Below are 27,179 nucleotides of genomic sequence, written 5' to 3' on the forward strand. Positions count from 1 at the left end.
CAGCCACTGCCTGGGTGGCCTGAAGAGTGAGACACCTTGTCAGTCCGCCTTTGGCTGTGACCTTGGGCAGCAAGTCACCTGCTTTATTCCTCTGTGCCTCAGTTTCTTCATCTGCAACGTGGGTGTCATTAATAAGCCACGCCACCAGCGGGGCTACTGTGAGGCTTGAATGAGCTACCACAGGGCCTGGCACACAGCAGGTGCAGTCAAGGGCGTGTCTGCTTCTGCCTCGGTGTCTGATCCCAGGGGCCACCCAAGAGGCTGCCCTGGGATTGAGCACAGACCCCCACCCCGAACCTCTCTGTCCCCTACCTTCTGAGCAGCAATCGGCACCCACAATCCCTGAGGGACGGTAAAGAGAGGCCACAGCCACTTCGCTGATGACACGTGCCCCTCCCCCAGCCCCGCCTCCATCTCTGTTGTGCTGGGAGCTTGGTGTCAGGAGACCTGGGCTCCACGTTTCACGGGATGGCCCCTCGAACCCTCAGTTTCCCTCATCTGTAAAGCAGCTATTATCTGCAGGGGGGCAATGAGTGGCATGGTTATCCTGCGGCCCTGCCCCTTGCACCTGCCCCAGAGTCACAGAGCGGCCATCCAGCCTTTATTGCGAGCAGACAATACTACAGAAGAGAACCCTGGGGTGGACCAGTCATGGAATCTTCATCAACAACAACGGAAACAGCATCGGAGTCTCGTCACATGGAGCTGAGGTCACAAATGGGCCGTGCTGGGCTTTGTGTCTCAACAGGATGCATGCCCCATAGAAAGTTCCAGAACTGGCGATGACTTACAGAGGGCCCTGGGAGAGAGGGCTCTGCGCCACGCCCCTCAGGCAGCTGGCTGGCTGCCGACAAAGCTGAAGGTTCTGGTCCTAGGGTCCCAGAGCTCTCAGCACACGGCCAAGCATCGGGCGGTTAGGAAGGGTCGTGTCGTGGCCACTGTGACAGTCACAGGTTCTTCTGTTGCTGCGAGAGTCTCTGTCAGGGCCGGCACTGTGGCCTGGTGGATAAAGCCGCCACCTGCCGTGCCGCCATCTCATATGGGTGCCGGTTCAAGTCCCGGCTGCTCCTCTTCTGATCCAGCTCTCTGCTGTGGCCTGGGAAAGCAGTGGAAGATGGCCCAAGTCCTTGGGCCCCTGCACCCATGTGTGAGACCAAGAAGAAGCTCCTGGCTCCTGGCTTCAGATCAACCTAGCTCCAGCCATTGCAGCCATTTGAGGAGTGAACCAGTGGATGAAGACCTCTCTCTCTGCCTCTGCCTCTCTGTAACTCTTTCAAATAAATAAATAAATCTTTAAAAAAAAAAAAAGCCTTGGTCACCTTCTCCTTCCCCACCCCCCAACAGGGACCCCTGAGCCCAACTGTCTACAGATCTTGCGCTGGGGAATCAGTCATTGGCAAAGGGCCGCAGTGAGTGCCACCAGGAAATATCTGGCATTGCCCTTGGCACCGAGCAAGCACCACACTGTGCCATTTGCTTTCTCTCTTTCTGGAACTGTCTAAAACCCCAGGACCAGAAGCACTCCTCCTTCCTCCCGCCGCCACCCCAATATGCCCATAGAAAGACCCCCCCCCCCCAAAGCCCCAGACCACGGCACCTCCCCCTCCGCAACCTCAGGGAACCTGTCTGCACAGTGACTGAACCGACAGCAAAACAGCGCTCTCTGGTATGAGAAAAAAAAGAGGGAGCTTCCCAGGATCAAAAGTGCTTGTTGGAGGAAGACGTCCACGGCTGGCCGGGGCGCCCCGAGCCCACCACGGGTGCCAGGCGCTGGTGGCTTAGGTGCTGGGGAGACGCCGGGATGGGGGCAGCCATGGAGGAGTCCGTGGAGGGGGAGTGTGTGAGACACAATAAATATAAATAAATGGACACGCAGGCACGGAGCCCGGCACGCCCAGGAGGCCGCTCCGGGAGATGCTAAAGACGCTAACAGGCTGTGAAGCCGGGTTGGCGGCCTCCCAGGCAGGCTCTCCTTCCAGAGTTCAGCCCACGCTGGGGTCTACCAAGAAGTTCAAGGTTGGCCTCCGTGGAGCCCGAGATGGCTGTCTCCGCCCCTTAGCCTGTGCCCCAGCTGGGCTGCTCGCCAAGGTGCCCGGGGAGGTGGCCTGGCCAGCCGGAGGCTGCACTGGAAAAATCTCATTTTCAACAGAGCTGGGCCAGGCAGCCTGGTCCACCCTCCCCTGTGCTTCTGTCTTGGGAAGGTTCCAGAAGCTTCCTATGGGAGGCACAAAAGGGGCTGGAGAGAGAGAGAGGCTGCAGCCTTGCCAGGGTTCCAGGAGGGTCCGTGGGAGGCAAGGGGGCGGTCCTTCCAGGAGTGCCCTGCTCTGGTTGGTCGGTGCCAGCCCAGCAGCTCAGAGCAGGGCGATGGGCTTGTTCCCCTGCGCTCCCAGGTACTGCGTGGAGGAGGCGGCGCCCGCCGCGGCCACACCGTCCGGGTTGGAGTAGGCAGCGTAGAGACCCGTCAGCTGCACGTCTGCGAAGCCCTGCTCACTGCCACCAGGCATGGGGGTCAGGCCCGAGGCCCCCAGGTCACAGCCAAGCGGGGAGTCTCCGAAGGTCCCCAGGGCGTCCAGGCTGAAGCCGTCCTCCTTCATCTCCTCCCACAGGTTCCCTGGCAAAGACAAGGGGCCCCGTGAACCGGCAACACGCCGGACAGCCCGGGTCAGGTTCGGGTCTAAGGGAGGAGGCCTCCCTGGCACGTGGCAGGTGCACCCGCGTTCCTGCAGCCTGAAACCCCCATTTGCGCATCCATCCATCCATTCATTAGTTCACGTCGTCTTTACTGAGGACCATGCCATGGGTGCGGGTCAGCGGGTGACCCCTCTCACGGGTGTGAGTGCAGCGGTTAGTGATGAAAAGTCTGTGGCCAGAGAGACCCGGGCTGAGTGCCGGCTTCAAGGACCAGCCAGCTGGCGGATGCTGGGCCCCTGGCCTCAGTTTCCTCATTGGACAGGAAAGGGCGTGGCCTCAGGGGACCATGGCAGATGACATGACGCCTCTGACATGCCTGCCACCGCCCACCCCCCCGGCCTGGTATACAGTAAGTGCTCACTGTTTGCTGTGATTAGCTAGTCCTAGGGCGGTTGCTATGGCAACGGGGGGCGGGCCGCAGACAGTGTTGGTTTCCTCCCCCGCCCCGCCCCTGCCCATCACCTGTCTCCAACCCCGGTTCCTCCAGCCTCACCCTGCAGAGCGAAGTCCACGATGCTGGGGTCCAGGGCGTCCACCTCAGTGTTCATGTCCGTGCCGATGTTGATGAAGTCCACAGGGCCCCTGCCCACGGCGGGGTGGGGGAGGGGGCCGGGGCTCAGGGCCGGCAGGGCGTGCAGGGGTGGGGTCTGCGCCGGCGCCGGGGAGTCTGGAGCCAGATGGGCTTGGGGCTGGACCTGGTGGTTCAGGGGGACCGACTGCAGGGACAGGGTCCTGAGCGGCTGGGGAGGGAGCTGGGAGACGGCCAGGCAGCCGTGCGCCATGGTCGCCGTGGCAGGGCGCAGCAGGCCAGGGGGCTCCGGCTCTCCGGGTTTGCCGGGGCGCCGGCAGCTTTCAGGTCGGTCGGAGATCAGCTTGTCCAGCTCCTCTGCGGGAATGGGGCGGTGGGGGGGAGAGGTCACTGAGAACCCACCCGGCAGGCACCAGGCCGCAGGTCTCCTCTTCTAGGGCTCGGCATCACCTGTGCCGCAGGGTCTTGGAGAGAGGAGCGGGGCCCTGGGACCCCAGCCGAGGGAGGGAGCTCCGGCAGGGATGAGAGACCCCCATGGGCCAGGCTCCCACGGACTCAAAATCGAGGGGTCCTGGCCCATCCCTGCTGCCGAAGCAAGGGGGCGCCGTTACTCTGACGTTGTGTGGGGCTGTGGGCTCTGACCTGTGCAATGGATCACCACGCGGACACCCGACCCTGGGGTCCCCAGGTCTAGCTGGGCCGCCGCCCCCCACGCCTTCAGACCTGGGAACACTCAGGGGCAGCTGCTCGGGACACCAGCACCCCTGCCGGAGTATCCGGGTTTGAGTCCCGGCTCCGTTCCTGACTCCAGCTCCCTGCTAGGCACCCTGGAGGCAGCAGGTGCTGGCTCGGTGCTGGGGTCCCTGCCGCCCACGTGAGGGCCCCAGACGGAGTTCCGCCTCCTGCTGGGCGCTGCACAGGTGTCAGAGGCGTTTGAGAACTGAAGCACTGGATGAGAGCGCTCGTTCTCTCTCTCTCTCTCCCCCTCCCCCCCTCCCTCCCCCCTCCCCACACACTGTCTATGTCTTTCCAATAAGTACATAAATTTTACAAAAAATTTAAGAGAAAGAAATGAAAACATTTAGAATCTAGAAGGCCAAATGGGCTGCCCAGGACCTCACTTTGTTTTTTACGATTTATTTGCTTGAAAGGCAGAGAGAGGGAGGAGGCTGACAGTCCCTCCTGTTAATACAGGACTGGCCTAGGTCCCGAGCCAGACCCCAGAGCTCTTGCTGAGGTCGGGGTGTGTGACCCCCCCAGCTGAGAGCCTGGGGCACCCCCGCGGCCCTCCCCCCACCTCACTGGCTTGTTCACCTCCGAGCTGCACTCCCAGCCTCCCTCGGGCCAGGCCTCAAGCCTGGCAGGAACCAACGGAGCCAGGCCACGTGGGCAGAGGCTGGGCAGAGCCGGCTCCCCTGCCGGGCTGTGGATAGACAGCCCGGACACATTCTAGTCAGGGTGTGTGTGCACAGTCAGTGCAGTTGGTGTGTGTATACAGTTGGCGTGTGTGTACAGTTGTGTGTATAGTTGGAATGTGCACAGTTTGTTCTTGTGTGTATACAGTTGTGTGTGTGTGCACAGTTGGTGTTTGTGTGTACAGTTTGTGTACACAGCTGGTATGTGTACACAGCTGGTGTGTGTACACAGTTGGTATGTGTACAAGTTGGTGTTTGTACACAGCTGGTGTGTGTGCACAGTTGTGTTTGTGTACACAGTTGTGTGTGTACACAGCTGGTGTTGTACACAGTTGTGTATGTGTACACAGTTGTGTGTTTTTGTGTACACAGTTGTGTGTTTGTGTACACAGTTGTGTGTGTACACAGCTGGTGTTGTACACAGTTGTGTGTTTTTGTGTACAGTTGTGTGTTTTTGTGTACACAGTTGTGTGTTTGTGTGCACAGTTGTGTGTGTACACAGCTGGTGTTGTACACAGTTGTGTGTTTTTGTGTACAGTTGTGTGTTTTTGTGTACACGGTTGTGTGTACACAGTTGTGTGTGTGCACAGTTGTGTGTTTTTGTGTACACAGTTGTGTGTACACAGTTGTGTGTGTATACACAGTTGTGTGTTTTTGTGTGCACAGTTGTGTGTGTGTACACAGCTGGCCCTCTGTGTTTCTGTGATTCTGGGTTTGCAGATCCCTCCAACGGAGGATTGGAAATCTGTCTAAACACCGTCTGTACTGGGCGTGTGCAGGCTTTTCTCCCGCGTCGCTCTTCCGAAACTACACAGCGCCACCTGCATTCCTCCCCGTGTGCGCGGGGCAGGAGCCCATTGGAGAGGCCAGCGCGGTGGAAGCAGAAGGTCAGCTTACGTTGGCGCCAACAACCTGCGGACTCCTGCGTCTTCCTTTACGACAGCGCCCCGTGAGCCCTCTGTACCTGAGCTCCACAGCGGACGTCTCTATTCCCAGTCTCCTCTACAGTCTGGAGCGCCTTCGCACAGGGCCCGAGCGTGGGTTCTGTGCAGACCCTGCCGCTTTGCCTAACGGGGAGGGGGGGTTTACACCGATTTTGGAATCTGCACGTGATGAGCACCGACTGTATACGCGTGCACACGCTCGGTCTGGAGCTGTGCCTGCACCTCACGGCAGCTCGCTTCGACACCAGCCCCCAGCTGCGCCCTCTCTCGGGAGGGGGAGGCTGTCTTCGTGTCCCCTCTAACACATCTGCCAGTCCTAAGCCGGGCACAGGGGCCCTGATGCCTGCTTCACCAGCCGTTGGCGGCGCGGTGTTTCACCCTGTCCACTTCCGCTCCCAGAAACAGTTCTGGGTGAGGGGCCACGTTCAGCGACCGCGGGCTGCGGTCCTAGACCACCTCTGTGCAGGCCGGGAGACGGCCCCGGCCGCAGGCTTCTGCGCCCTTGCCCTCCCTTCGTGTGCCACCCCCACCGTGTGCATGTGTGTGCGTGGTGCCGTGGTTTGTGTGTGCATGTGGTCTACGTGGGCATGCTGGTGTGTAAGCGTGGAGTCTGGCATGTGTGCAAGTGTGAGTGTGTGTATGCTGGTAAGTGCATGTGTGGACACTGGCATGTGTGGACAGGGTGCATGTGTGTGGTATATGTGTGTGTGGTATGCATGTGTGTGCATGGCCTATATATGTATGCTGGCATGTATCCACGTGCATGTGGTATGTGTGTACACATGGCATACACATATATGTGCTGGTGTGTGCACGTGTACATGTGTCTGCTGGTGTAGGTGTGTGCATGTGGTGTACACGTGTATGTGCTGATGTGTATGTGTGTGGTGTGTGTATTGAGTGTATGTGTGGTATACATGTGTATGTGTGTGGCGTACATGTGTGTACACGTGCTGCATGTGTGTATGTGTGCATGTGTACACATGGTGTACGTGTGTGCTGGTGCGTATGTGTGTACACATGCTGTGTGTACATGTGTGCATGACTATGTGCTGTGTACGGGTGTTCATGAGGTTTACGTGTGCACGTGGTATACGCGTACACGTGTGGAGCTCACCAGGGTTGGCCATGCTGTGGCAGAGGGTGTGGTGAGCGTGTGCACGTGGTGTCTATGTGTGTACACATGGCGTATGTATGTGTACACGTGGTGTACGTGTGCACGTGCACAGCTCACCGGGGTTGGCCATGCTGTGGCGGATGGTGTGGTGAGCATGTGCACATGGTGTCTATGTGTGTGCACATGGTGTATGTATGTGTACACGTGGTGTACCCGTACATGTGTGGAGCTCACCGGGGTTGGCCATGCTGTGGCGGATGGTGTGGTGAGTGTGTGCACGTGGTGTCTATGTGTGTGCACATGGTGTATGTATGTGTACACGTGGTGTACGTGTGCACGTGTGCGGCTCACCGGGGTTGGCCATGCTGCGGCGGATGGCAGCCAGGTCTTTCCTCTTGCACTTGTACAGCTCCTCCTCCATCTTGTCGATGCGGGCCAGGTTCAGGGCCCACAGGCAGCCCTTGCGCGAGGAGCCGCCCGCCTTGTTCTCCACCTTCTCGAAGCACTTGTTCAGGGACAGGTTGTGACGCACCGAGTTCTTCCAGCCGTCGGGTGCTGTCTGCGGGGAGGCCCGGCACTCGGGACCCCCGTGGAGACACCCCCACCCTAGGGATGGGCCCGCGGGACGGGACCCAGCGGTAGCAGGGGAGATGCTCAGAGCGAGCGAGTGAGATCTGAGGCAGCCTGGGGGCCGTGCCCTGCTGAAAGGGGCCTGCGATCCCGCCCCCTCCCCCCGAGCCCTCAGTGGCTGCAAGGCGGTGGATCCATCACCCTCTGTCCACGCCGGGAGCCAGGCAGAGAGGCTGAGGCCCGGACAAAGCACCCAGTGTGTTACACACATGCACTTTGTAGGTGCTCATGCTTCATTGCCAGGGAACCAGATACGGCAACACCTGCCTATCTGTCTCTGTCTCTGTCCATCTCTCTCCTCCCTCTCCTCCCTCTCCCTCTCCCTCTCTCTCCCCGCCTCTCATTGTGCTGCAGCCTCATGGCCGAGGTCGCTGTCGGGGCCGGAAACGTGGCAGTGCGCGTTGCTGCTAACAGAGGCCCGCGTGGCACCTTCTGGGTGCAGACCCCTCACCTCTCCCCTCCTAACCGAGGAGGCGCGGGGAGGGCAAGGCTCTAGCTGGCCTCTGCACCCTCCGTCTGTGCCCTGAGCTGCCTGGCGAGTTCCTCTGCCTCCCTCGGAGCCCAGTGCTAATGCCGACGTCACCTGTGCACCTGCACACGTGTGTGCCCTCCCCGCCAGCAAAGGGGCGTAACGGGGGGCCTAAGGGGCAGCCCTGGTTTCGGAGACAGAGGCCCAGGCAGCTCTCGCACCTGCAGCCGGGGCGGGGCCTCACCTTGAAGTAGGGGAAGTGCTCCTTCATGAAGCTGTAGATCTCGCTCACGGGCAGGCTGCCTGTCTTGCTGTTCTTCAGGGCCATGGCGATGAGGCAGCTGGGAGCGAGAGGCCGGGTGGGCCGGGTGTGAAGGGGGTCTGGGGCTGACTCGCCAAGGTCCCCCTCCTCCAGGAAGCCCACCCTGCTTGACCCCAGCATGCTCTCGATGCCTCGTCTCCCTTCCCCTCAATCCCCTCTGCCTTTCTCCTTGACCCTGGGCTCAGCCTTCCTCACTGGTGTCTCTCCCTCTTCCGCACATCCCTGTAGAGGTAGGGAGCGTCTGCAGCCCCTCAGGTCTTGCCCCAGCTGCCCTCCCCCACCCCCACCAGGCACCCACAAGGCCCCACTGGCTGTTATCCCAACAACTTTCCATGTTGGAAGAGACTGACGCTCAGAGAGGCCGAGACACCCTGCCCCACCCCAGGCCACACAGCTTGGGAGAGCTGGAGCGGGGTGTGAGTGAGCTCTTGGACGTGGTGTTGGCCGACCATGTGGGGGCTGGCACCTGGGGGGGCTCTCCCACTGCCCCAGGATCCCCCAACACAGCCCCGGCCCCTCCTCCCCCAGCACCTGGCCCCGCCCACCGTGGACCTCACCTGTATGAGTAGATGGGCTTGGGGTAGTGCTTGGGACGGAGTTCCTGAGACGGGAGCACAGCCATGTGGGGCTGGGGGTAGGGGGGCCGTGCCCCAAATGGGGAACCATAGAGGCCGGCAGGAGGGCACTTCCCGCAGGGGGAGGGGAGAGAGAGAGGGAGGGAGGGAAGGAGGTGAGAAGGAACAAGTCACACACAAGACCCCTGCCCTGCCCAGGGGAGGCTGATGGGGGCGGGGCCAGGAGTCTGGGGACAACAGAACCAATGACCCCAGCACAGCAATGGGTGATGTTGGGTAAACTGAGGCCCAGGGGGTCCCCCCGGCTGCCCCAAGGCAGGGGCCTCTGAGATCGGGGCTACTGGGAGCTTCTGGTACCTGCTGGGCGCCTGGAGGGAGAGGGAATGGTGGCTGGGTGGCCGGTGGGTACAGCTGGGATGTGTCCTGTAAGCGAGGTGAGGGCTGGCCGCCCACTGAGAACTGGCTCATCTGCTGGGGACGGGAGAGGAGGAGGCAGGGGGTCAGGGTGGCAGTGGGGCACCCAAGCCCTGGGGGGCATCCCTTCGCCCCCCCCCATCCCCAGTCCCCAGGTGGCACTTACACTGACTCCATGGCTGGCTACGGGGCCCAGGCCCAGCAAGCTCCGGGGGGCCATGCCGGCCGGACCGGGGAGCAGGGGCCCTGGGGTAGGTCCCACGTGCAGGTCAGCAGCCCCAGCTGGGGTACCTGCAGGGGAGAGGTGCAGAGGGGCTGCAGGGCTGGAGGAACAGGGTTGCAGGCAGGCCCAGCCCACCCCAAGGTGGCGCCACCCCCACCGTGAGGGGCCTGGCAGTCCCTCCTGGGCATGTGGCTGCAGCCAGCATCGGTCTCGCTTGCATTTGGGCTGCTGCTGTTTCCGGTAAGAGATGAGATAATGCCATCGAGTGCCTACTTAGCGCCTTGCTGGACGTGGGATGCCAGCCGGCGACAGGAGCCGAGGAGGAGGAGGATGTAACTAACACCTGTCCTTTACCCAGCAGCAACACTGCCATTCACTGTGCATTTTCTTCCCTAAAACACCCCGTGGCTCCCCCGTGGCTCTCCCGTGGCTCCCCTGTGGCTTCCCCGTGGCTTCCCCGTGGCTCTCCCGTGGCTCCCCCCGTGGCTCCAGGTTTAGGTCCAATGCTTTTGTGTGCCTCTTCTTTTGCTAAGCTCTGCTCCTCGGACCAAGAATCAGCTCAGGAATCCCTCGTGTACAGGCTGCCTCCCTCCCGCCTGTGCTGGGCCTGTGACAGACATTGCTAATCCATCCCAGAGTCTCACTGCACCAGCCTGGTTTCAGCCAGTCACTTGCAATCAGGCAGAGTTGCCCTGCAAGACGATGCTGCCCCAGGGCCATCTCTTCCAGGAAGCCCTCTGGGTCCTTCAGTTCTTCTGCAAGTACTGGCTGCTGCCTGGGCTCACCCTGCAGGCTTTGGTCTGTTTGTCTTGGCCTTTTCTGCCTGCCCAGACAACTGGGACCACACCTCCCGCAGCTCAATGCTGCACACACCGGGCAGTGAGAGGCAGCCAGCAGGTGCGGCGGGCATGGAAGGAGCTTCCTTACTTCACCATTCATGGAATGCCTCCCGCGCTCTGTGCCTGCTGCACTGAGCCATCGCAGCTCCCCCAGGAGAGCAGTTCTGTCGCACCTCAGTGCAGGCGAGGAACCAGCTCAGATCAGAGGGCAACCTCCCCACGTGCTTGTTCCCTGGGCTCCTAGATCCAGGCTGAGCAACACGACCAGCAGCCCGAATGCGGCCCACAGTCTGGTTGTATAAATAAAGTTTTATTGGCACAGTCACACCTATCAGAGGTCTTCAAAAAGTTCTTGGGAGATGCATTTTGTGGGGAAAAAAAAGCTACGTGTAGGTTTCAAAAACTTTTTTGCACTAAAATAATAATGAACTCCATTTCCATGAAGTTTTTGAAATATTCCTATTCATTTTCTTATTTATAAATTTTTAGTTATTTTCTTGTTTTATTTGGAAGAGAAAGAAAGAGACATAGAGAGAGCTCTTCCATCTGCTGGCTCACTCCCCAAATGCCTGCAACAGCCAGGACCTGGAATTCAATCCTGGTCTCCCATATTGGTGGCGGAGATCCAAGCACCTGGGCCGTGATCTGTTGCCTCCCAGGGGCTCACTAGCAGAGAGCTGGCTCAGAAGTGGAGCAGGCCCTCCAATAGGGGATGCGGGCTGGGCTAACCTGTGTGCCCAACAGCCATCCCTATCTTCACACTGTTTGTGACTGAATTTGTGCCATGGGAGCAAAAGTGGACTAGCCTCCATGGAGACTGTGCAGCCTAGCAAGTCTAAGATGTTTATCACCTGGCCCTTCCCAGAAAGAGTTTGCGGATCCCTGTGCAGGAATGATTGGCTCAATTAAAAAAAAATCCTAGACATTAATTTTTCAACTATTGGTTCATTTAATGTACTGTGCTGGTTGTTTCCATCATGTTTATTCAACACTTTAAAGAATATTTATTTGAAAGGCAGAGAGGGGGCCAGCACTGTGGCACAATAGGTTAATCTTCCACCTGCAGTGCCAGCATCCCATATGGGCGCCGGTTCTATTCCCGGCTGCTCCTCTTCCGATCCAGCTCTCTGCAATGGGCTGGCAAAGCAGTGGAAGATGGCCCAAGTGCTTGGGCCCTGCACCTACGTGGGAGACCTGGAAGAAACTCCTGGCTCCTGGCTTCGGATAGGCACAGCTCTGGCCGTTGCGGCCATCTGAGGAGTGAACCAACGGAAGGAAGACCTTTCTCTCTGTCTCTCCCACTCACTGTCTGTAACTCTACCTCTCAAATAAATAAATGAAATCTTAAAAAAAAAAGAAGAAGAAAGAAAGAAAGGCAGAGAGAGGCAGAGAGAGAGAGAGAGTTCTCCCATCCACTGGTTCACTCCCCAGATGCGCACAACAGCCAGGGCTGGGCCAGGCTGAAGCCCGGAGCTCAGTCCAGGTCTCCCACATAGGTGGTAGACACCCAAGTGCTTGAGCCATCACCTGCTGCCTCCTAGGGTGTGCATTACCGGGAAGCTGGAATTGAACCCAGGCGCTCGGACACGGGATACGGGTGCCCCAGCGGCACCAAGCACCTGCCCCTGAACACTCTCCATGTCTCTAAGGAATCCACCTGCTGCCATTGCAACCCGCAGCTGTGTACCGGCCTCCTGCTCCTGGGCCTGCAGGGGCTTCCCAAAACAGCCAATGGAAAGTGATTTAGGCTTCCCGGGCCATGTGGTCTTTGTCATCTTTTCCTTACAACCCTTGAAGAATAAAAACCATTCTCAGGGCCGGTGCTGTGGCGTGGTAGGTTAAGCCTCTCCCTGTGGCACCGTCATCCTGTATGGGCACCGGTTCGAGTCCTGGCTGCTCCTCTTCTAATCCGGCTCTCTACTAATGCACCTGGGAAAGCAGCTTGAGCCCTTGCACCCACATGAAGCTCCTGGCTTCAATCTGACCCAGTCTTGGCCATTGCAGCCATTTGATGGAGTGAACCAGTGGATGGAAGTTTCTCTCTCTCTCTCTCTCTCTCTCTCTCTCTCTATGCCTTTCAAATAAATAAATCTTTTTTTTTTTAAATCACTGGAGGAGCAGCAGGTGTGGCTTCCTCCCTGCAGGACCCGTAGCTTATCCAACTTATCCAGGGCCTGGTGCACCGTGTTCAATATGTGATGAACTCCATCCCTTGAAGGCAGGTGGAATCAGCCCCGTGTTACAGCCCCGAGGAATGCAGGGACCCGGCCACACAGCAAGTGTTGAGTGTTGGGGCTCAGATGCCCCTCCCCCATTCTGCTCCCTCCGCCGTACCTGGACCCTGAGCCTACCTGTGTGTGGATGTGGCGCCCTGGGGCCGCCCAGGTCCACGCGGCTGTTTACCATTTGCTGCAGCCGAGGCACGTCCACGGCCGTGAGCCACGACAGGGACTGCAGGTCCCCGGGGAGGTCTTCATTGCTGGTGGAAGCCAGGAGCCTGTGGAGAGGAGCAAGGAGCTCGGGCGGAGTGGGGGAGCTCAGCCGGGTCCCGGGGTGGGGGAGCTTCCTGAACCCCAGGCCCCTCACTGCCCCCAAGCCACCCTCCAACCTACTCAGCATGGGAACGTGGTGAGCCCATCTCTCTTAGCCCTGCCTTTAGTGGGGTGCTCACTGCGGGCCTCATCCCATTTAACACCTCCATTACCCCACGAGGCAAGCACTGGTATTAGCACAAGCTGAGCGTCTCAAAGCCAAAATTCAAGATGTTCCTAAATTAGGAGTACAGACGTAGTGCCACAAGGAGGAAATTCTTCAAGTGACCTGGTGTGGGATGGCAGGATGCGGGTGCAGTACCAACATTGCATCATGATGGGGGTGCAGTACCAACATTGGGTCATGATGGGGGTGCAGTACCAACACTGTGTCATGATGGGGGTGCAGTACCAACATTGGGTCCTGATGGGGGTGCAGTACCAACATTGTATCATGATGCGGGTGCAGTACCAACATTGGGTCATGATGGGGGTGCAGTACCAACATTGGGTCATGATACGGGTGCAGTACCAACATTGGGTCATGATGGGGGTGCAGTACCAACACTGTGTCATGATGGGGGTGCAGTACCAACATTGGGTCCTGATGGGGGTGCAGTACCAACATTGTATCATGTTCCCTGTGGAGTGAGGGGTTCGGGAAGCATGAATGGATGTCCTGTTGAGACTTGAGTCCTCTCCCCCAGCGTTGTGTATGCAGATTCTAGACTCTGAGGTCTGGAATGCTCCCGGTCTCTGGGCCCCATAGGCTAAGTGAGGACACTGAGGCACTATAGGAGCTCAGCTGGACTCCATAGCACACAGCATGCAGAGCCTGTGGTCACTGGGATCACCACTGCACCCAGGTCGCCAGGCTCCAGGTCCTGGGTGGCTTCCGGCCATGCGGTATCCCTCGGGGGTGGCGTGGGGCTTGGGGACAGTCCGCGTGGGTGACGGGGTTGGTTACGTGCAGAGCTGGCTGAGTGCCTGCTCCATGCCATGCTTAAGGCTCAGTGCTCAGCACGGTCCCCCCTCAATCCCCACAGCAGCCCCGAGACTGGGATATGCTCAGTTCCCCCTTTTACAGGTGGGAAACTGAGGCTCAGGACATGGGGCCACCTGCCCGAGGCAACACAGCATGAGAGGTGCTGGGGCAGGGAGCTTGGGTGCAGCCTGAAGCCCAACTGCTTCCCCAGGACCCCAGGCAGCTCCTGCAGGCTCCAGTGAGAGACCCCCACCCACCACGCCCCACGGAATCCTGAGCAGAGAGACTTGGTTTCCTGCGGAAGGAAGAGGCTACACCCGATTCGGACAACCTCTCTCCTGAGGTCGCACTGGCCGGGTGGCCCCTAGAGCCCAGGCCACCCACTGGCTTCTGGCCTCTGTAGTGACGCATGCGCCAACAGACCCTCGCGGGGACCACAGCGCACCTGCCAACGTCACAGCAAGGGGCTGGGTGTCTTGTTGCTGAGAGGCCCTCGGCTCAAATCCTGAGCTCCAAGTTTTAAAGATCAGTGGCTCGGGCCTCCTGGGGAGAGTGCGGGGACAGAGAGAGACCCCAGAAGCCCCAGGCTCTGGCCCGGGGCCTGTCTGCCCCCTCTCTGCCTGGCGACTCTAGGTCCAGTTCTTTCTCTCTCCTCCCTTGGTTTTCCTCGACCCCTCCTCCCCAGCACTGCTCTCCCTGCCCTAGTGTTTTAGGGCCCCAATTAGTGTTGCCATGGCCACGGCTGCTCCGCTGTCACAGGGCCTGGGCCCTCAGCCCACGGTGCTGGCGTCAGGTGACCACCAGGCCACCCCGGCCATTGGCTGCCTCATAGGAAAACAGTGCCTGGGGCGATTTGAAAACCCAGCCGGCCCGTGTCACTGGCAGCGGTTGGCCCGGCTGCTGTCCCCGGAGCCCCATTGTGTGACAAGCGACTGCTGGCCCCGTGGCACGTGGCCCCCATTGTCCTGGGGTCTCGGTCAATTGTTTCTGCGCCCCTCCCCCTCCCGGCTGCTGCCCCTTCAGCTGGCTCGTAACTCATCTGGCCCGGTGACAGCCACGGGCCAGGCCCAAGAGATGCCATCTGTGTCCCCTAGGCCCCTCAGCACGGCATGAGGCAGAGGGGCAGGGCCCACCGTTGGGGACGCCTGGCCGGCCCCTGCCCTTCCTCCCCTTGCCACGCCGTGGCCAGCTGACTCAGCAGTGCTTGGTAAGGCAAGGCCACTCCTGCTCAGGAACCTGCCATAGCTCCCCACTGCCCTCACTGCCTTCCTCCTGCTCGGCTAGAGATGAGCTGGAACAGAACCCCGGGTAGGGGTGAGGCTGACGGGCAGTACAGGGGGCGGTTAAGAGCGGGGGCTCTGGGTTCGGATCCTGGTTTCCCCTTGCTTGTGCACCTTGGGATGAGAATAACCCCCTCCCCCATCAGATGTTGGGAGAACGAAATGGTTTTTGCATGCAGCACGCTTGCAGGGGTGTCTGGCGCATGGCAAGTATCACGCAGCTCTTAGTCCCAATCCCGACGGTCATAGTCATGTTACTGTTAGCCGGCCCTGGGGTCTGGAAGCTTCTGGACATAGGTCGCAGGGACCTGCCCTGCTGCCACTCCCCACACTTCCCGTATGCCAGACTGGGGTTCTGCACCATCCCCATTTTATAGATGGAGAAACTGAGGCCTGGGAAGTCACTCACAGGACTCCAAGCCTGTCTCCCCATGGGTCAGGTGCTTAGTGTGCAAGGGCCAGATCGAAGGTGCTGTCTGGTGACTCTGCCTCTCCATTCTAACTGGGGGCCCACAGGGGTCCCCTTTCCCTTGGCCTCACTGCTCATCCGTGGGAAGAGCCACGGCCTGCTGCATCTACCCAGGGTGCACCTGCCCTGGCGTACCTGTACCCGGCTGTGCCTCCATGCCCCCTGCCAGGAAAGCTTTGCTTTTCTCTGCCCATGCCCCGATGCCAACCTCGAAATGTGTGTCCTGGCCACCAAGCCTGGGAGGTCCCCAGTGTGACTGAGGCTACCCCTCTTCTTAAACGGGAAACCAGCTGAGTGAGGGGGAGAACTTCCGGTTCCTCCCGCATGCTCAGGGACCCCGTGTGCATCCTCACTGCTCCCTGCTCATGGCCAGGATGAGGCTGCCCCACCCATCTCTCTGCCCTCACCCTGCCTCCTGGCTCACTGAGCCTTGACCCTGAGCCCTGTGTCCCGCACACAGCGAGTGCCTTTAAAACAGGCCAAGCCCAGGCTACCAGGCCACCAACCCTGAGAGTGACATGACAATGCAGAGGGAGTGACAGAGAGAGAGAGAGAGAGAAAGAGAGAGAGAGACCTTCCATCCCCAAATGCCTAAAACTCCTGAAGTTGGGCCAGACCAAAGCCAGAAGACCAGAACTCAATCCAGGTCTCCTATGTGGGTGGCAGGGGCCTGGAGTACTTGAGCCACTACCTGCTGCTCCCCTGGGTGTGCATTCGCAGGAAGTTGGCCGGAAAGTGGAGGCAGGACAAACCCAGGTGCTCAAACAAGGGGTGCAGGCATCCCAAACAGCTCATTAGCCCCCGTGCCCAAGGCCTGCTCCCCGGCCTGGACTTTTACAGCCGATAGAGCATCCGCTGTCTCTTCCGGACCTCGCGGCAGTCCTAGGAAGGAGGCAGGGAGCGGCCCAGGCCCACTTTATGGATGGGGACACCAAGGCCAGTCCCCGCAAAGCAAGGCCCCTTTGCCTGGAAGCGAGGCAGCCAGGACTTGACCCTGGGCCTGTCTGCCCCAGCCTCGGGTTGCTCCCAGGGCTCTGCGGGCAGGAATCTGATGTCCAGGGGCAGAAGTCCCACCGAGCCCAGGGCTCTCGGCTAGGGCTCTGCAACCCAGCATCTCCAGGGGGCCCACCCCAGGCCTCCCCGCTGCCCTGGGGAGGGAGGACAGCCCAGAGGGGGCGGGCTGAGACGCGGGCAAGGATCAACCTTCTGGGTGCGAGTCTGTGAGCCCTGGGCTGCATGCCCTGGGACAAGTCACCGAGTCTCTGTTCCTGGGGTGGCTGAGGGGCTCTGAGAAGCCAGTGCATGCTCCATTGGGGGCACGGGCCTGTCCGGGCCTGTCCCTCAATCTGGGCTCAGCAGGTGTCCCAGAGGTGGTTGGGTCCTCCCCTCTGCCTATCCCCAAGCCGGGGCGCCTGGCGAGTGGCCCCAGCCAGCCGTGCAGGATGCCTGCCGGGGAGCACTGTGGTGAGAGTCCGCTGGCTCTGAAGCTTGATTTGCTTCCCCCTGCCTCTAGGGTCTCCCTCAGACTTGGGGGTCTCTTCGATATATGTCACAGGGGCTGGGGCCGATGTGTCAGAGCCCTGGCGGGACTGCCTCGTCCCCATTGCCCATCCCAGGCCCTGGGTGACCCTTGCCCCCTGCAGAGAGGTGCACCACAAGCCCCCCTACCACCAAAAAAAATAAACCACCCTCCCTCACCAATGCCCAAAGACCACCCCACGTGCCAGCCCCTCTCACTCCTAGCACCTCCTGGAGGCAGCGTTGCTACAGGCTCCACAGTGGCTGGAACCCAGCAAAGACTGTGGCTCAGGAGCCACTCTGGCTTCCCAGCTGTGCGTCCTCAGAATGGCATTTAATCCCTGGGCTCAGTTTTCCTACCTGTAAAATGGGCATGAGCGATAATGCTCATGGCAGCAGTACCTGTGCCTCCTAGGATTGGCATGAGGTAGGGGAGTAAAGTGGTTTTATGAGCCATTGTAGGAGAGAGACAGACAGACAGACAGCCTTCTATGCCGGGAAAGAACAGGACATATGCAATTCAAAGAAAAAGACCAAGCCCAGCCTGGAGTGGCCCTGGTCCCCAGGGCAGGTCTGCCACCCCCTGTGCATTGTCTGCAGCTCTTGGCTAACCCCGGCCTGCATGGCGCCACCCCCAGAGGTAGCCGAGAAGAATCAAGCTTCCAAAGACCCAGCTCCCTCCACTCTCTCCTTTCCTGTCCCTGCAGCTGAGCGGCCCTGGGCTTCCTGCTGGACGTCCTCCCAAGCCTTCCTGAGCCTCAGTCTCCTGATCTGCAGAATGGGTTTAATGACGAGGGAGGCAGAGCACCCACAGGAGCTCTTAGCCAAGGCCCATCCTCTCCCCCAGTCTCCCATAGACCCTTCTCCATCCCACCCACCCACTACAGGCCCCAAAGCGTGACACCTGTGTGCCCACCACCCCAGCTGCCCAGAGCCACAGAGCCAGGCTTGCAGGAAGGAGACACAGGTACCTGCAGCTAACGACCCCAGGTCTGGGGCCAGCTCGGATGCAGCATGGGGTGGGCCCTCTGTCTCCAGCTGCACTGCCCCCCGCCCACATCTTGACTGTGCCTTCCTCCATACCCCCACAACTTCTGTTCCCTCCCAATGGACGCCTTTCCTTCCTCCTCTCTGTGTCTCTCTATCCGACTCCTATTTCTCTGACCCCAAGGGACCAGTTGGCCTCAAGCCACCTCCTACTCCAGGGAGGGCAGGAGCTGCACCCCTAGGTCTCTGGGGGGACTCAGAGTCCTTTCTGGGTGCAAGTGGCCCTAGGAGGCCCCCATGGCGAAGCAGGGACGCTCACAGCCCCCGAGGTAGAGCATGTGGCCGGGCACACAGTGGGTGCTCAATAATTACTCAGTTTGGATAAAGGTGCGCAGAGCCGCAGCTTTCCGGTGCCCACGCAGAGGCGAACGGCCCTGGCCTGGGGGCACAGCTCCCGAGGCTAACGCTGCGCACGTGCTTGGTGACCAGCTTCCCACCTGCCAGATGTGCACACCGAGGCCAGGGAGGCGCAGGCCGGGCTTGGGTCACCCAGCTGGGGGCGGTGGAGCCAGGACTCCACCTCTACCTCTGAGCCACAGGCCCCTCGTCCCGCCTCTCTGCCTACAGACATGTCCTCTGCGAATTCTAGAAGCCACAGCCCTGTGCTTGCCAACAGGTAGCCGCGAGCCAACCGCAGCCGCTTAAAGCCATCAACATAAAGGACAATGGAGATTCAGTGACTCCGGGATTTTCGCGTTGCCATTAAACACCCGGAGCTGTGCTATAAGTGTGGGAGTTCGGGAGCTGATTTCACGGAATTTCGAGCTGTAGTGCAGTTGCTTATGGAAGAATCTCCATCCGCCCCGCCCCGGCAAGGGGGACAGGATAGGGCTCTGACGAAGCTGTGAGCCCCCCATCTCACGGGCATCCAAGCAGGAGCCAAGGGGACCACTCATCAGGTCCCTGTTGGGTGGCAGATATACCCGGGCTGCTACGGAAGTCTCTGGGGCACAGAGACGGCCCCACTCCCACAGGTCCTCGGCCCTGGCCTGGCCTCAGTTTCCCCACTTGTAAAGCAGCAGTGACTGAGCAGAGGGGTCCTGTGTGACCTGGGTCCAGTGTCTCACCTGCCCTGGGCCTTAGGTTCCCTGGGTTTACAGAGGAGACAGGGATGGCCCCCAGCCTCAGTTGTCCACGGAGAGTGGGAGCTGGCCCATGGCTTTCTCATGAGCTGGTCAGAGGGAGGGCCCTAGGTGGCTCCTGACAATGCGTCTTTCTCAACCCACCAGGGGCCTCTATCCCCACCGGGGGGTCCTCGTTAGCAAGCGGAGAGCTCTGGGGGCAAAGGAGCACAGGCGGGGGCATCAGTGCCCCCTTTTCACAGGTGCGAATGGTGAGGTGAAGCTGGGGGACCTTGCCAAGCCCCAAAGGCTCAGCGGCCCTGGAACCCACCCCACCCCCACCGGTTGCCCCTCCCTGGGCTTCGGTCCCCAGGTGCTGAGCCCCTTCCCTCCCTGTGGAGCCGCTGCCAGGACACATAGCCCGCGGGATACCCTGGGTGGGCACGGTCACTTCCGAAGGGGTCGGAGCCAGGTCAGGCGCGAGATGGGACTCTGGGAAAGCCAACAGCAGACTGTCACCTGTGTCACCCATTTTCCAGTGCCTGCTCCGTGCTTAGCACTCACCTGCTACCTGCGTGCACTTGTGGGTTGTGCTGGGAAGGCTCTGGGCCCCTCGAGAGGTACAGGCCCTCTGCCACATGACACCCGAAGCCCATCCCAGCCAGCAGCCCAGTCACGGTCCCCAGGGGTCCTCTCTGAGGCATGGTCTCCGGTGTAGACTCTGGGGTCTGCCGGACCTGGATTGGAACCCCACCCAGCCACTTGGTAGCTGGGAGTCTCGTCTGCAGGTCCTCTGGCTCTCCAAGCCTCAGTTTGTTCCTCTGCAAAGTGGGAGTGCTGCCCCCCCTCCCAGCTCAGGAATTTATGGATTGCGGGTGCTCACCCCAGGCACTGGTTGACGTCATTGTCAATGTCCTGTGACCAAAAAGGGTTCAGCACGCAGTGGGCTCCCTAGGGTGTCCCACGTTCCACCCCGAGTATTTCCTGAGCTGCTCTTTGTCAGGTCCTGGCGGGCCAAGCTCCCTGTGTCCAATGAGATTGGCTGTGGGACGCAAAGAGGAGAGCCCACCTTCCAGCAGCCCCGGCAGGTCAGCTCCTTCCTGCTTCCCTGGCTGCCTGTGTGTCGGCTCCTCTCATCCCCACCGCGCAGACTGGCTGGCTGAGGCCCGGTGACACCCAGAGACGTGGCCACGGCAGAGGAGCGAGCACTTGCACAGGGCCATCCTGCCACGGCTGAAATAAACCACGCCATGGGCAGGAAGGAGGCGGCGTCATCAGATCGTTGTTAAAAGGGCCAGGCTGCTGGCGTCCTGATGGTGATAGGGCCACTGGTCAGGGGAGCCCCTGGTGCCCCCGGGCAAGGCGAGACACCGAGGAGTCCAAGGTTGTCAGCCAAGTGAGCTGCACAGACAGCGCCCTCTGCGGATGGGCTGTGCTGCCACAGAGGACAGGATGAGTGGGCAGAGCCAGCAGGGCAGCACCCAGGGGACCAGGGAGACCCTGATGCCAGTCCTGCTCCACTCCCAGGGCAGGGACCTGGCGCAGAGTACAGAACACCGTAGAACCTCAGATCCCCAAGTGTCAAACGGGGAGAGGATGGGATCACCCTAGTTTTGTTTTGTTTTTTGTTTTTTTTTTTAATTTTCTTTTGTTTATATGAGAGATGGATGAAGAGAGTTCCCATGTTCTGGTTCACTCTCCAAATGCCTGCGGGGGCGGGGCTGGGCCGGGGCCAGAGCCGGGAGCTGGGGACTCCACCCAGGTCTCTCACATGGGTGGCAGGAACACAATTGCTCCAGCCATCACCTGCTGCCTCCCAGAGTCTGCATTGGTGAGAAACTGGAGCCAGGGGCCGGGGCTGGGGGTCAAAGCCAGAGCCTCTGACATGGGATGCGGGCATCGTAGCTGCTCCCTTGTTCGGGGTGGGTAACCACAGGTGGGCGCGGGGCAGTGATGGCTCGGGGCAGGTCCTGGGAAACTGTAGGCTGGATGCAACTAGCATGCAGCAGCCAGACCTTTTATGGGGACATCAAACTCCTGCAGGGAGTCCCACTTCCCTTCTCCCCTGCCTCTCTCCCTCCCTCCCCTCTGCTCCTGCAAACCTCGCCGCGTTTCAGCTCCCCAAACACACTCAGCTCTGACTTATCATCAGACCTTGGCACATGCTCTTCCCTGCATTCCAGGCACTCATTCCTGGCTGACTCTTTCTCAGCCTAAATGTTCCCTCTCCTGAAAGGCCCTCCCTGGCCATGCTGTCCTCCGATGGCCCTTCCTGTCTGTGTCCACAGAGCAGGCGCTCTGCGGTGAGGGGTTGATTTATATCCGGGTCTCACCTTTCTGTGAGGGGATGGCACCTGTGGGCGCTCATTACATCCTCACTGGAGTAGGCAAAGGAGAGGCAGCATATCCTGGTCCCCAAGCGCCACCCATTTCCTGCCCAGCTTAGACACCACCTCCCCCAGGAAGCCCTCCCAGACTAGCCAACCCTCTCCCAGTCTTTCCCTCCCCTGAGATGGCTGGAGCTGTCAGCATCACCTGTTAGTGGTATTCGGCCACCTGCTCTAACTTGCTCCTCCCTGTAGATGCTCAACACCTGCAGAGTTGGCGCGAGACCCACAGCAACCTGCCAGGCCTCAGTTGGACACATAGCACTCGCCCATCCAAGGCCAGCTGGAGCCCGCGGCCACTGCAACCGAGGTGGAACACTGCGGGGGCTCAGCCGGTGCCTGCACGGCGCCATGCGGACTTGGGGCTGGTTACGGTTCCCACTGGGGTTTCTGCTCTCAGAGCCCCCATCCGGAGCCCACACCCAGCTCTCGCTTTGCTATCTTGGGGTCCTTAGAGTCGACACCTTGATCGTACAGAGGAAGGGACACCCATTCGGGGTTCAAATCCCATCTCTGCACGTTTGTGGCCGGGTGATCTGGGACAAGTCACTTCACCTCTCTGTGCCTTGGTTACGTCCTAAGTACAATGGAATAACCATCCTAAGTAAATGGAATAACCATAATCCCCACCCCAGGGTGCAGAGGGGAGGGCAAGACCCATCTGTATCAGACAGGGCTTGGCACGTAGCAGGTGCAGTACTCATAGCAGGTGTCTTCCCCCTCATGCCTAGCACTGCCTGTCGGAGGGCCTGGCACAGCAAAGGTTGTTAGCAATCAGCATCCCAGTGGCTCAGAGGCACTTCCGCACCCCCTCCCTGGGACAGCTCGGCCACCCCCTCCCAGGGAAGCTTCCCCTGCCTTCCCTAGCGGAGCCGGACAGTTCCTTCACCAAGAGCCGTTCTTGCTTTGGGCCCACCCACCACACAAAGAGGGAGGAAGCACTTCCCAAGGTGTTTGTTTAGTTAACCTATCTTTTGCAACTGTTTACATGAAAAGGTGAGCAAATGCTACGGAGCAAGCCAGGGAAATTGCCAACAGGACCAAGGGGGCGTGCACGGGGAGCTGATTTGATGCGTTTGGAAATGAGAATCTTTTCTTTCTACAACGGTGGCTGTCTTTGGACTTCGGGTGTGTGTGTGTGTCCACACTTGTGTGCACATGCATGTAGATGATTCTCAGGGGTAGAAATGCAAAGACCCCCAAACAGGGCTGGGCCCAGGAAGGCCACCTCGCTTCCTGGCCCACAAGGTAGCAATAAGCTGTTCCATGGGCGCTGAGGGCTGTGCAGTTGTTGGGACCGTCCCCACCGCTGGCGGAGGGGCCCCCTCCCCACAGGGAGGTTACAGCTGATGGGAGGGGCCGCCTGATGGGGATCAACCATCCTGCTCGGGGCTCCCGAGCTATGGGTCATCACCAGATCTCCGCAGACGTGTTCTTTCTCATGGTATCTGCCAGTCTCCCACCTAGCCAATCAATATTGACGGTCCACCTGTGCCACCACTTCCGTACACACACACACACACACACACAGCCCAGCATCCAGACAGGGCAGGGACTTCCCAGGGCCACCTTATTTCCTTGGGCAGGGACTGAGATTTGGGGAAGGGGACATCAGGCACAAGGACCCATGTGGAGGACCTTTGAGCCTCCTGGCTCTCGGAGCAGGGGCGAGCCCGAGGGGCCAAGCACCTGCCTTTACTCAGGTCCCCGAGCCACACTTTCCCATTTTGGAAGAGGAGCTTCTTGAGGGAGTGTTGAGCCCAGTGGCCAAGATGCCCCTGTCCCTTATCGAAATGCCTGGGTCCAAGTCTCAGCTCCAGCTCCCAACCCTACTTCCCTGCCATTGCACCCTTGGGGGGCAGCAGGGATGGCTCAAGGAATTGGGTTCCAGCCACACACCTGGGAGACCTGGCTTGAGCTCCAGGTTCCTGGTTCTGGCTCCAGCCCAGTCCCAGCTCTTGTGGGCTTTTGAGAGTGAACCTGAGATGGGAGGAGCTCTCTTCATCCTGTCTGCCTCTCTAAAAACAAAATGCTTAACGGAACCTACTAAAGGAGCTTGTTGACCCTGACCTCTAGGATAAGTTCCAAAAGCTGGCGCAGTGGTCACAGATCTTGGGTTCTGCCCCCTTCTGAGCATGCGCCTTTGGGTAGCTCATATATCTGTGCCTCAGGACCCTTGTCTGTCAATTGTCGCACCAAAACGGGACAGTGCACCTGCTGAGGAGCTGAGCAGGTGCCTGGCACACAGCTGATGCTTAACAACCATACTCCCCAGCACCTCTAAGGGTGGACGGCCCTCCTGCCCTCTGAGCTGCAATGAAACCAGTTCCGCTGTGGGGAACACGAGTTTCCCTTGCTGTTGTCCAGAGCCAGGACCGCCCCTGGTCCCCAGCCTTGGCTGGCAGTGGGGCGGGGAGGCTGCTGACTCCCGCCAGCTCCCTGGGGTTGGGGCTGCTGCCTCCAGCTGCTGCCCCCGCCCTCCCCGCACACAGCCATTGAGAGTTAACGGCTGCACCAGGCCCCAGGGGGCTGCAGCGCCAGGCGGCTTCAAGTGGGGGCTGCACCACGGCTGGACCAGCAGCCCTGTTTGGAGACGGGGGAGGGTAAGAGAGCAGCCCATAACTTGCTCCCGGGCCATTATGTGGGGAGAAAAGTGGGAGCCACAAATGTCCTCTCCCTAAGAAAACTCGGGCCCAGGCCCCACTGCAGGTGCAAAATTGTCAGCAGCTCCCCACTGGGCTCTTCAGTGGCTCAGGGAGGAGCAGCCCCCTGGAGCGAGGCGATGGAGCGGCCTATTTTGTTCCATTCCCTGTGCGTGGTGCCAGTGGGACTCGGAGCTGGGGGCCACAGAGCACCTGGGGAGTGGTGGTTTCGAGCTTAAGTCCTCACGTGCCCTGTTCCCGGGGGCCCTTGGATTCAGGGGCCCCCACCCCCTCTGCAGTTCCTCCACGCTTCCCTATCCTAAAGAACCTGCACAGACCCTTCTCTTGCACACTGGTTCACCAGCTATAGCCACAGCAGGTTATGCGTCCTTGATCCGCAAGCCTCATTTTTGGGCTTCCCAAGCAACCCCAGGGGCCGTAGGCCCTGACCATGCCCATTTGAAAGAAGAGGAAACAGAAGCAAGCCCAGGACCTGTACAAAGCTGGACTTGGCGTCCACCTGCGCCTGCCTCTGCTGCCTCCAGGGCTCCTGCGGAGTGCGGTTAGGCGACTGTGAGAATCCGGGTCTTTGAGTTCTTGCAGTGAAGCCCCCTGGGGTGGGGGAGGGGCTGAGCTCTCCCACAGCTCCCAGCATGGAGGGCACAGGCAGGCTTGCTCTGGACACAGTGCCTGCTTCGCTCACAGGGGATGCCACTGAGCCCTAGAGGGCTGGCTAGCTCTGATTCTCTCCAGTGCACAAACCCACAAACGTTCAGAGGCCAAACCGCCCAGGGACAGCTGGCAAATGGCAGAGCTAAGTATGTTGATTTAATCAGCATCACTCCGTGCAGCGGGTACTCGTTCTAGTCCCATTTTGCAGATGAGAAAACTGAGACTCAAAGAGCCCCACGCAGCCCGAGGAGCTGGGATTACAAAGAGCTGCGGAGCCCAAGCTGCTAACCCATAATCTACTCCACGCCACCTGCCATCATTCAAACCCTTGTCGCACTGGAAGGAAGCTCAGGGGTCCTGGGTTGCCTGGCTTTCTGAGCCTCTGTTGCTCACCTGTGTGATGGGGGTCAGTGCAGTAGCTCCCCACCGTAGGGTGAAGGAAACAGGAGCAGCTGCACATGGTAGGGGCGGACAAACTGGCGTGCACCTGGCCCCAGCTCTGCACACAGCAGCCTCTGTGCTAAAACCCTGTGAGTGCGCAGCTTCCTTGGGGTCTTACAAGGCGGCCGGCCTCTAATTGGGGCTGTGGTCTGCCCCAGCAGGTGCTGCTGCTGAGTTCCAGGGCCCCCTGGGTAAACAGGGCTGATCCAAGATGACAGCCTGCTCTGCCCCAGCCAGCCCCAGTCCTGTCCCCATTCCTGAAGCTGGGCGCGCTTGTTCCCTGGGGCCGGGGTGGGGCGGGGGAACCAGGTCAGGGCTTGCAGGGGCCTCCAGGCTCCTCCACTTCCTCCCCACAGCCCTGTGGCCTTGGACAAGCCCTTTCTCCTCTCCCGGCCTCAGTTTCCCTACCCACAAAAGAAGGGGGCCGGTTGGGGTGACCCCTCAGGGCCTCTCCAGCAGGGGCTCCGGGGTCTTCCCCCGCAGCCCCCTGCACCTTGCTTAAGCCTGTTCCAGAGAATTATTTTGGCCTCAGTTCCCGTGTCTTTCACTCCTCAAACACAGGAGACCCCAAGAGCATCTAATTCAACAGCATCTTTTAAGTGAAGAGCAGATGACGCCCAGAGATGACGCCCAGAGAGGGTGAGGGACCTGCCCAATGTCACACAGCCACAACCTGCCCAGCACCTCCCCAGAAAGCCTCCGAGGGGGCACCCCCTAGGGGCGCCGGAGGGGAAGCAGGAGCCCTCCTCCGAACAATCACCAAGATGCCCACCCAGCGCCTAACCCGGGACGGACTGGGCCAGCCCGCGCACGCGCAGAGACCACCTCGGAAATCAAGACCTGCTAGCCGACTCGCAAAGGCACGGGACGCAAGCCTGGCGCCGGTTCTGGGGGCAGTTTCAGAAGCCACGAGCGGCGCGTGGAGACTTGAGCGAGAGAGCGAGCGTGAGACAGAGCTAGAAAAAGAGGAAGCCCTCACCTGTATTCCTGCGCAGAGGGGTGGTGGCTTTGCCCCGAGTTTCGGACGAGTCCCGACATCATGGACGAGATGTCACTTCCTATCATCTCCTTGGGGCGGGGAGGAGGCAAGCAAAAGACAAACTCCCATCAGCGGCGCCGGGTCGGGACCCCCGCCCTCGGCTCCCCCCAGCTCCGAGGGTGGAGCTCCAGGAACCTACAGGACACTCTGTCGTTAAAGAAAAACACCACCGCTGGCGGATTCCTGGGCGGCTCGGGTCACGTCCCCCAGCCCCCACCCCGCACCTCCGCGAGGTTGTAGGACTATGAAGGGACGGGAATAAAATCGCAGGGGCCAGGGCCGAGGGAAGCCCTAGGATCCGGGTGGCAACCCTGGAAAACCGCAGTTGCAAAAAGAGGGGTGGGGGAAACCAGCCCGGCTCCCCAACCCGCCCCCCCGAGCAGCCTTTAAAAAAAAAAAATAAAAACTCTCAGGGCGTCCCTAAGTGTCGCAAACTCCAAGCCTGAAAACGCACAGGGAAACCCGCCCAGGATCCCCCGGGAGAGGGGCTTGGGTCGGGGGAGTCGCCGCGCACGGCCCCGCACGGCCCGGCACTGCGGTACCTGCGGCGGCGGGCGCGCGGGGTTCCGGAGGGGGCCTCCCTGGCGCTCGCCCCTCGCGTTCTGCAATTTGGCCGCCGTCGCTGCTCGAACCGTTTTTAAATTTCCCTCTCCGGAGCTGTCCAGCTCAGAGCATGCGCAGTAGCCGTGTGGGGGGCTTTTTTTTTTTTTTTTTTTTCTTTCCCCCAAGGGTCAGTTACCGGGCAGGGTCAAGGGGACCGCAGCGGGCGTTCCCCGGCAGCGGCGAGCTCGGCGCGCCCGGGGGGCTCCGGTGTGGGTCGGGGGAGCCGCCCGGGGCTTGGGGGTGTTGGGGGGCTGGGACGCCCCCCCGCTCAGACTTGACCCACTGAGCGCCCGCGAGCATGCGTGTAGACAGCGGGAGGGTGGCGTGGGCAGAGGG

General features: G+C 60.2%; 1 protein-coding gene across 1 annotated transcript; it reads right to left on the reverse strand.

The window, feature by feature from the left end:
* Positions 1 to 2,351: 2,351 nt before the first annotated feature.
* On the reverse strand, positions 2,352 to 26,915 carry FOXN4 (forkhead box N4). Its single transcript, XM_062182642.1, has 10 exons — positions 26,768 to 26,915; positions 26,181 to 26,269; positions 12,520 to 12,665; positions 9,273 to 9,397; positions 9,050 to 9,160; positions 8,675 to 8,802; positions 8,040 to 8,136; positions 7,048 to 7,255; positions 3,185 to 3,577; positions 2,352 to 2,611 (listed from the first exon to the last, which is right to left on the reverse strand). The coding sequence occupies exons 2-10, from the start codon at positions 26,264 to 26,266 to the stop codon at positions 2,352 to 2,354; spliced, it is 1,554 nt and encodes a 517-aa protein (XP_062038626.1). The 5' UTR covers positions 26,267 to 26,269; positions 26,768 to 26,915.
* Positions 26,916 to 27,179: the final 264 nt, after the last annotated feature.

Source organism: Lepus europaeus, chromosome 23, assembly GCF_033115175.1.
Source record: "Lepus europaeus isolate LE1 chromosome 23, mLepTim1.pri, whole genome shotgun sequence".
NCBI lineage: Eukaryota > Metazoa > Chordata > Mammalia > Lagomorpha > Leporidae > Lepus > Lepus europaeus.